The 9,872-nt window shown below is 30.8% G+C and overlaps 1 protein-coding gene across 1 annotated transcript; it reads right to left on the minus strand.

Annotated features, from left to right (window-relative positions):
• Nucleotides 1–573: 573 nt before the first annotated feature.
• Nucleotides 574–3,620, minus strand: LOC124543361. The gene is made up of 2 exons (XM_047121560.1): nt 3,479–3,620; nt 574–851 (listed from the first exon to the last, which is right to left on the minus strand). Exons 1-2 carry the CDS (start codon nt 3,559–3,561, stop codon nt 599–601), a joined length of 336 nt encoding a protein of 111 aa, XP_046977516.1. The 5' UTR covers nt 3,562–3,620; the 3' UTR covers nt 574–598.
• Nucleotides 3,621–9,872: the final 6,252 nt, after the last annotated feature.

Below are 9,872 nucleotides of genomic sequence, written 5' to 3' on the forward strand. Positions count from 1 at the left end.
TTGAAGAGCAATTTGAGAATGGACATTAACAATTAATAAAAAAAGTTACAGAAACTAGGTATATATTATCTTTCATTCATCTTATTTATAAACAATAAATGTTTTACTTTGGAATTAATATATAAAATTAATATACGAAACAAAAGATTTAACCGGTACATTTATTGATAGTTTTTAGGATAATTGAATTTCAAAGGTAAATGCCAATGACTAAAAAAGCAGTCTGCTTAATATAAAATTTTGTAAAATTCGTTTTAGCGTCAGATAGACAGTTATGTTCCCATTTATAAAATTAGTAAAGCTATTATAATTACAAAGTACAAACAAAATTAACTTTAATATTTATAGAATAGATTTAACTATTAATATTATAGCCATTGCCATTCCAAGAATATATGGAAAAATAAACATAATGTTTTTTATAAAATGGCCGATGTTTTGTAAAATCTCCATTTCCGAGATGGGTAATCCACGCATCTTGGAAATGGAGGAGATTTAAAGATTGGCGATGTAAAGAATGATTCAGATCAGATGTCAACTTATCATACGGTGGCTCAAATAAAAAGCTTTATTAGTGTCAAATATTTATTGAATTTTATTATTTCTTAGATGATATTTCAATAGTGCATCCCGCACGTTCCGGCACGTCGCAAACATGTTTATTAGGGTTGAAGTGCAGCTGAGCTGGACATTGGCGGCAAATCGGCTTATGATCGGGACTGACGCAGTAGTAAAACAAATTACAATCATCGGGATGTGCTAACAAAGCATCGTCGGAATTAACATTCCTGCAGGAAACTGGCGTAATGCTGTTCTCTATGCAACGTTGCGGTATATCATCTTTAGCTCTTCTGAAAAAGAACACAATTAAGGTTAATTTATAAATGTATTAGGAAAATAGATGCTTATAAAGAAACGGTTCGTGTAAACACAGATAGCTTCTTTCTTCTAGATAATAAAATCGTAAATGTATAGTAGTCATTGATATTATACGTGTAAAAAGTGTAAAAATATGATTGTAACTTGTTGATTGATTGTGTATTATTATTCTTTACTTAAATTCAGGCCTTAACCAAAACCAAATAAAACTATACTATAGTTAATCACATGTTGTAACGTGGCCAGAATGCAACATATTTTAATGATATTGTAAATAAATATTAACATATTCCACGCTATGAAACTAACTTTTCAAGTATAAGTTGCAATTGTAATCTCTCGAGAAAAGACTATACGCATATAACATTTTAATAACAAACGTATAAACGGAACAAAATATAATAAAGGATTTTCTGTAAGAACACGTCCTTAAAGAATGATTTGAAAGAAAAATAATTTCTTATTTGTTTATACTAAAGGTCATTATCGATCTCGCCTCCTTGAACAAAATGCTTTGCAAATATATTATCTCCATAGAAACCAATAACAAGTGTATCATTGGAAGCAAAGAACACAATAGATATTAATTTTTACATTTGTTTATGCGAATAAAATGACTACGTAGCTGGAAAAGCTAATTGCCATGCACGGAACGCGTTCCGTTTCACGTTCGTATACAAGCGTCAATGTCATATATCTTATATGCATAAATGAATGCTGGTGTATCGGTTTGAGATTCATTACTCTGTTGATTTCGATAGTGTTATGTAGATAACCTTACAAGTTATATGTATTTTTTTAAGTATACTTTTACTTTTGTTATACATCAGTCGCCGCTTATGCATTTTTTTTAACAATTATTAATAAATGTAGTTTTCTAAAAGGCATTACATTGTATATATGGCATTCACTGATCGAAAAAATTTTAGTTTACTTGGCGGGTTTTACTATATCTTATTACTTAATAAAATTAGCCTAAGTTATTAATTTTAGCAGGACAAAACAGACAGAAAGACGTACAAAAATATATTTAAAAAATGTTAATTTGGTATATGTACCTACAGGGTATACATGCATTTATTAAAAGCGGATATGAATATCAAAAACAGACATTCCAATTTTATTATATGTATAGATTGAATCGGTGTATGTTGTTAATTCTGCAATCTTGCTTAGGCGTACATCATGCATCGTGCATTAATATTACGAGAACTTTGCTTTCTCAACAGCGCATGCAGATATAATGCATATTTCTGAAAATCGCCTGTGCTATACGGTAACCAATTAACGCTATTCATTACCTAATTTATTGCCACAGACAGACTACAAAATGAAACTATGGCCTAGTCTCTAAAAACTCGGAATATTTGTATTCACTAAAAATAAAATACGCTATCAGCTTACTAAAACATATTACCTATTAATATGTTATGCTAAATGCCATATTCTTATATTATTTGAACTCATAATCTCAAAGTCCGTTTTGTATTTCTTTATTTAGATAAGGTGACTGTGTTGTGAAAATGAAAAATTGGATCAATCAAAGAGAAAAACTTAATAATAAACTTAAGAGCAATCTTTATGTTTCATATGTATTGAAAAATAGGCAAACTGACTGTTTGTGAGAAGTCAAAACTTTTATATTTTAGGGTACTAACAAGTCCCGTGTTATGTTCTCCTAAAGGGACAGTTCCTACAGATAAGTCAAAGATTTTATTTAATTCCTCTACCGAAGTAGACTTATAACTAATTTTAATATACATAAGATATAGAGCTTAATAAACGTTAGATTATATTGCATGTGATTCGCAAGGTTCCGATAACAACTCCGCTGACATTCAAAACGACATTATTTCGCTAGCCCATAATGATCCATGGATAATTTTAGATCTCGTCGAATGACGTCATGTCAATTTAATCTAAGTTGTTTGTTTTTCTTTACTCCTCCTGACGTTGGAATAGACTACTTATATGTATGTCTACAGCCTTTTACATTAAATTATAAACAGGTATGACATTATTTCACTAAATATCAGTGGTGGATTTACGAATAGGCTAAGTAGGCTGGAGCCTCGGGCGGCAAATTTAGCCCAAATTTGTTATTTTCTTACAGAAATATAAAATAATTATAATTATATGCATACACATTTCGTCCGTAATCCGTATACTCGTCACTACATAGCGGATTGGAAAAATAATCTAATAACTGATAATATCACCTAGTTGATAATCATACTAATAAGGGGAAAAAACCAATATAATGAGGACGATAACACACAAATCATAAATGTTGCAAAAAAAAAGTAAGGGCGGCAAAAATTGAATAGCCTACTAGCCTACTAGCGGCAAATCCGCCACTGCTAAATATACAAACTATGTATCTAATATTCATCATAATTAATTAATGTAAGTGCAACAAGCCACTTTCATTAGCTCCTTTAACTAGAACAGGAATGTTAATATAAATAAAATGATTCTGATGGCGTAGAAATATGAACCAGACTATCAAAATATTCACCAGATTGCTCTCGAGCTGGTCTATTGATAAAACTTACACATAGTAAGGTTGTAAATAAAATATGTATATTATATAACTTACTGTGGATTGTCTTGTTTAGTGTATCTGAATTGACCTCCAAAAGTTAACAAAATAATTAGAAATAAAGTCCCTCTGCGTGCCATGGCTGGTTGATGGTAGACTGGCCCAAATAGAAATGTTCGAATATCCTTGAATCTTGTATTTATAAAGTCAATTTAAGTGAATTACTGAGATTGTTTACTGCGAAATAGCACTCATAATGAGTGGAAATAGTTCAACTCTGGGTCCTTATAATTTTATCAATAGATAAATTACATTTTATCAATTTAAACAGTATATATTCAAAAATGTTAAATATGTTTTGAATTTTAATTTTCTCTTAAATTATAGTGTTTGTGTCTGTATATAAAGTACAAAAAATTAATGGGAATTTACCTAAAACCAGACTGTAAAATAATTTGATCATTACATCTACAAAAACATCTAATCTGAAATTTATACTATTTCCATAAAAAACTACAATCCTTTAATCCCTAGTTACTTAAGTATGACTTAGCTATATTTTAATAAAATTGTACTTTATTATATGAAAAGTAAAATAAAACACCTTACAAAATTAGTAAATAAAGTTATATTCCGCTTTTTATTAGCACTTTAACGCTAATTATTAAAATAAAGCCAGATAACATGTAAAGAATCGTAAAGTTTTTCGAATTTCTTCCACTCGAGACTACAATGGTCGCCTAAGTGGGAATCTTCTAAAACGTCATTTTATAACGACGTCATTGAATAAATCATTATTTAATAGATATACGACTCAAAATGATACAGGTATTATTCTAGAATGTCTAGAAAAAATATATTCTGGGAAATAATGTTTTTAGAACTTTTAACATTTAACTTACAACATTTAACATATATTTTATTCTTTACATCTAATATAAGACTAGTCATAAACAATATTAATGAATGATTTCAGAGCTTCAAAGAAAATTATTTAAAAAGTAAATCATTGAAATCGAAATCAAAGAAGAAAAAATAACAGCAAACGCAATAAAGGTTAGTCCGCGGGAAACATTTAATTTTGGTGACTACTCTAATACTACTATACTACTACTATACTAATCACGTACAATCATCCCGAATGCAACGGCGATTGATGCTCTACATTTTCAGCTAAACAGATAAGTATATTGATTTCTTGTAATTGAACAATACAGCAATTGTTGTTCGTATTTTAAAATACTGGCGAACATCATAGTCGAAACTTAAATTGACATTGTTCCGAGCGTACTGCATATCTCTATACATAAAGAGTCTGTAGGCGGGAATCAATGCTGCACGTCCACTTCAACAAAGCATACAGATCGTCTCTTACAAATTTAGATGTAAACATAAACTCAGATCTCTCTGCCTTGCATTGCATAATAAAGTTATAAGCAAATATATATATGGAATAAGTAGTCGCCCGCGGTTACGTTCGCGTCCTAAAAGAGTGTTGTTTACCATGTGTCAGGCAAAAAGTATCCTATGGTCTTTCTTGGAGTTCGAGTTTGCTTTACACCAAATTTCATCAAACTGTTGAAGGTTTGGTTGTCAAGGATTGACAGATAGACAGAGTCACTTTCACATTTAAAATATTAATATACATTAAAATATATGACGACCAGAACAGATCACATTAATTAAATGAAATAGAATATAATTAAAGTAACATATTTAGAGACCAATCAACTACTATATGAAACATTTATATAATCATTTCTCATATTGCAGAGCTAAGATTAGAGGATCAAGGAAGACCAATAATAAATAAAAGATACACTCAAAATGATAGATTAACTCTAATGAAACAACAGGTAGGCGAGGATTTACGTAATACGAATACAAGTCAAGTCACACATAATGAAAAAGGTACAAACAAGAAAATAAATTAAAAATATTAACTCTTACTGATAGCATGTTTATATGCAAATTGTAAAATGTCTGTAGTTTAAATATAAAAATCAAAGTGATTTATTGGATTGTATACCTTGTGTAAACATCTAAGCTTTGGGTTGGTTTTAAAATCTCAAACGAATGCACGACTAATTATCATTACACTCAACAGATAATGTTATCGATTACGTGACTAAAGATTAAGAGACTGCAATGACGTACAGTTTCAGCAGTTGAACAAAATCCAGCCATAAAATGTCGAATTCATGAACGATGCGATCACGTGGCGTTCAACAATTTCGAAAAATTTTTTGGACTTCGTATCAACGAAAAAACACCACACATTTATGGCGCTAGTTGTTTTGCATTCACCTCTTTTTCAGATAATAATAATCTTAACAAGACAGCTGTTAAAAATTCGTGACATTATATCGAGCCTTTACCGCCATTTTAGCGCAACCGACAAAAATCAAATTTTACAGGAGACGATTTTTTTTAAATATTTTTTTACAGAAGCGTGATAGGAAATAAAAATTTCGCACACTTTAATATTTTTTAAACATTTAAATATATAATTGAAAATAAAACAAAAATTATAAGTATTTATGCCATTTATGGCGTTTTCATTATTTTTGCTGTCATAATCGATAGTGATTTTGGCGTTTACGACAAAAATGTCTATTAAAATGACTATATCCAAGTAACTATAACTGTAAATAAATAAGCATTTTAAAAGGTTTTTAAATGAAATAGTCACATATATCATTGAAAATATATTTATTCATATCAGACATTTAAAATAATGAGATCAATCAACGTATATAAATAAAATAAAGTATTTCTTGTGGTACGAATCTACTTCGTCCGCTTTAACACCACGTACCATCATAGTTTTTTAAACAAAATAAATTTTGTATCATTAAAAATATATTTATGTTAATCATTTGGAATAATGAGATCAAACAGATTATACATATAACAACGTACTTATATAAAATTAAGTAAAGTATTATAATTCTCATTATTTGCATCATACTTCGTCCGTTTCAGCTAAAGCATCACGTATGGTTTCATTATGCCGCATACTTAAATATTCTTGATGGAATCATCATTCTAGATTCTTTTCTTTCAAGTGACAACAGTGTGTATAAAAACGATATGTTTTGAAATTCTTAAGGTTTATACTTAAAATTATACTTTTGTGCTCTTATTGCGACAATAGTGGGATGGAACAGAAGGCAACATCTCAATGAACGATTTTAACTGTGCGACTTCAACTTCACCAGATTTATTATGAGTATGAAGAGCTTGTTTGCTTTCCCGAGCGGTATTCAGAAAATTATTGGAATTTTCGATAGCGTGTATTAAAGACATTTGAGATAAGTTTAGGGTCTTAAGCAAAAGTTGTTGGCATATTTTAATAGGCTGTCCATTATGATATGTATGATATTTTATGAACATTACTACTAGCTCTTTTTCTGCCAATCGGTCTCTCTATAGCACATGACAGTAGGAAATCTTTGTGTCTTTTGTCACAACCTAATCCCCAATAGTTTTTAAGGATATTAGCCTGATCATCTCCAATAAATTTATTTGAACATGAGTTACCACATCTTTTATTCATACAAGGATGAGGTTGCACAGATTTCCCTACAGCAGCTTTGCGATTTTTTTTTTTTTTTGATAAAAGACGTTCCGGTAAAGGTTTTATTTTCCTGTATCCTCTTTGACCAAAACTCGTCTCTTGAGGTGATTCATGTCAATCCGAATCACTGGCCGATGAGGCGGGCTTCCATGAGTATTCACTATCAATGCAGGCATTATTGTCGTAGATATCCAAAGACTTCCCGTTTAGTTCTTCTTGGTCAAAAATGAACTGGTGCTAGGCTGTATTAATAAGAGACTCTCTTCGGGATGTTTTTAACAAAGTAGGAATACTCACTGTTGCGTCACATTATATTTACAACAATATTATGTATATTCACAATAACTTTGACCACTTTCAGTGATAATCATTGTATGTGCACTAGGAGTAAGGATAAGCTTATAACGCCAAGCTTCCGACTCCGCAAAGTCAATAAATCCTTCTTGGGGCAAGGTATCCGTTACTATAATAAAATTCCGCAGACATTTTTAACTTTGTCGTTTCCTAAATTTAAATCGTTTGTAAGAAATACATTGTTAGAAAAAGCATAGATGCAAAGATGATAAAAGCGTGGAGTTAATACCTTTTGATTTCCAAGCAGGATATATTGTTTTAAATAATTGTATTTGACTAACATGACTTTGTATTTTTTAAATTTTAAAAAAGAGTAACTACTGATTTTCTTGCCGGTTCTTGTCGGAAGAATCTACTTTCCGAACCGCTGGTAGCTTCACTTAATTGTAAAATGACGATTCAAAAGTGCTTGTAAAAGCCTACTTGAATAAAGTTTATTTTAATTTGATTTGATTTGATTTGATTTGATCAATGCAATCAGGATCCCCTAAATTAGTTTGATCATAATTTGTTATATCTACTTGTGCAATTTCATTTTGATTATCTAAATCCATTAAAGTATAAGAATTTTCAGTGTCAGAATCAACAAGTTTATTTAGAGTTATTGGTATTTTGCTCAGAATTTAGAACGGTATCAGACCGTGATGTCGTCACAGTTAGTGTAGGGTCTATATTAATATCGTTGTTGCTGCCTGTTAGCAAGAATGGATCAAGAACTAAAGCCTCTGCATCTTGCTGTATGTTTTCGGGAAAAGCAGTTTCATGATAGATTTTTTTCTGCGGGGAGTGGTGATATTAGCTATAATAAACAAGAGATATCTTAAAAAGAATCGCATGATGTAAAGCATATAAACGGACGGACAAAGTTGTAGTAAAAAAAGTGTGCTCACTAACCTATTAAGAACCCGTCTTTGAGAGATCGTTAAGGATTTTTCTGTCATCCACTTTTTGTTTCTTTAATTAAACTTAGGTAAAATAAAGACCATTCTCGTATCAACGAGAATGGCCTAACTTAACTATTTTTTAACCAATACTAATCAAACACAGCAACAATTAAAATGGGAGAACAATATTACAGGCAACAAATTGTACGCATATTACATTTTTCTTGCATTCATTTAAAAAAAATAAAATACAATTCATACCTTAGCTGCTAAAGTCGACATTGCTTTCTTATTTGATAAATGTTTGAGTTTCTTATTTGCAGTACACTTATAACTCAATTAATTCAAATACTACACAATAAAAAATACTATTTAAAACGTTAATTTTACGACTCAAAAGTGCTTGTAAAAGCCCACTTGAACAAAGTTTATTTTGATTTTGTTTTTGATTATTTGTTACTATGAGTGAAACTATTTTTTTAACCACAAAGGATTATTAGGATGCAACTAACAGCGTTCCAAAGGAAACGATGTTATTTCTTAGGATTTTTAGGATTATTAGGATGCAACTAATAACTTTCGCGGAAATAAATATGTCACGACAGGTTTCTTTATAGTAAGCGCCTTATGATCAAGGACTAATGTCGGTTGCGATAATAAGTAGGGTGCGCTAAAAGAAATCGGTCATTAGTCAAATAAGATAAAAATGCCTATTGTCGCTTACGTTAAGACTTTAAAAACGTATGTATTCACGATAATTTTAGCATTTTCTATAACTCTGTAACGGTTTTTTTTTCTGAGGAAATTATCAACCGGTCCGTTACGGTTTAAAATATTAGTATCAATAAAAAACGATTTTTCGACAAAAGTGTCACTTACGATAATTTGGCGGTAATGGCTCGATATATATATTAGTTTCTGAAATATTGTGCTAAGAATAAAGCTACTTTTGTTATTTTTTGAAAGCAAGGGATCGAAAACAATTTCGTGTTTTAATTTGATGCTACTTTTCGATGGAAAAAAATATCGTTCAGGTAAATAAATGGCTTTAAAAGTGTTACGGAGACTCTGCTCCATCATAAACAGAAATAAAACGTTGGGTTGCTGACTCCAAACGTGCTCGCAGAGCCACCAATGATGCAGAACGTACTGAACGTCCAAATAAGGCGCTAACACAGAAAACGTCAAAAAAATCCATATAATCGTTTTGAATGATCAAAAAGTGAAGTTACGTAAGTTACCTGACATCGTAGAGATATCAAAAGAACGTATTGGCTTCATATTTTTAAATAAAACTAGTTATAACGGATTTGAATCGCGTATATTAATTATTTTTGGCATCCCGACGTTTCGAGCACTTTACAGCGTTCGTGGTCACGGGTAGACTAAGATGACATTTGTCTATTTGAAGAACAAAGGAAATATTATTAACAACTACCGCCAACGATTTCTCAATTGGTATCTTGAGTAACGTTCCGGTTGCACGCAGAAGGCACTAACTGTATCTTTAGGTCTTGCAGTCTGTTGGATTTGGGATTTTAAATTTTTAATAAGTGGATCCCAGGTGTTAGAAAGTCTCCAACCATCTTCTCTATTGAAGTTCGGAGGTTTTTGAATTTCAATAGCCTCGTGT

Source organism: Vanessa cardui, chromosome Z (genome assembly GCF_905220365.1).
Source record: "Vanessa cardui chromosome Z, ilVanCard2.1, whole genome shotgun sequence".
Taxonomy (NCBI): Eukaryota; Metazoa; Arthropoda; class Insecta; order Lepidoptera; family Nymphalidae; genus Vanessa; species Vanessa cardui.

Bases quoted from the DNA above. Each gene is read 5' to 3' on its own strand.
- LOC124543361 (XM_047121560.1), bottom strand. From the start codon at position 3,561: ATGGCACGCAGAGGGACTTTATTTCTAATTATTTTGTTAACTTTTGGA. The intron at 852-3,478 runs GTAAGTTATATA...GTTCTTTTTCAG, and splicing joins ACTAAACAAGACAATCCACA to AAGAGCTAAAGATGATATAC.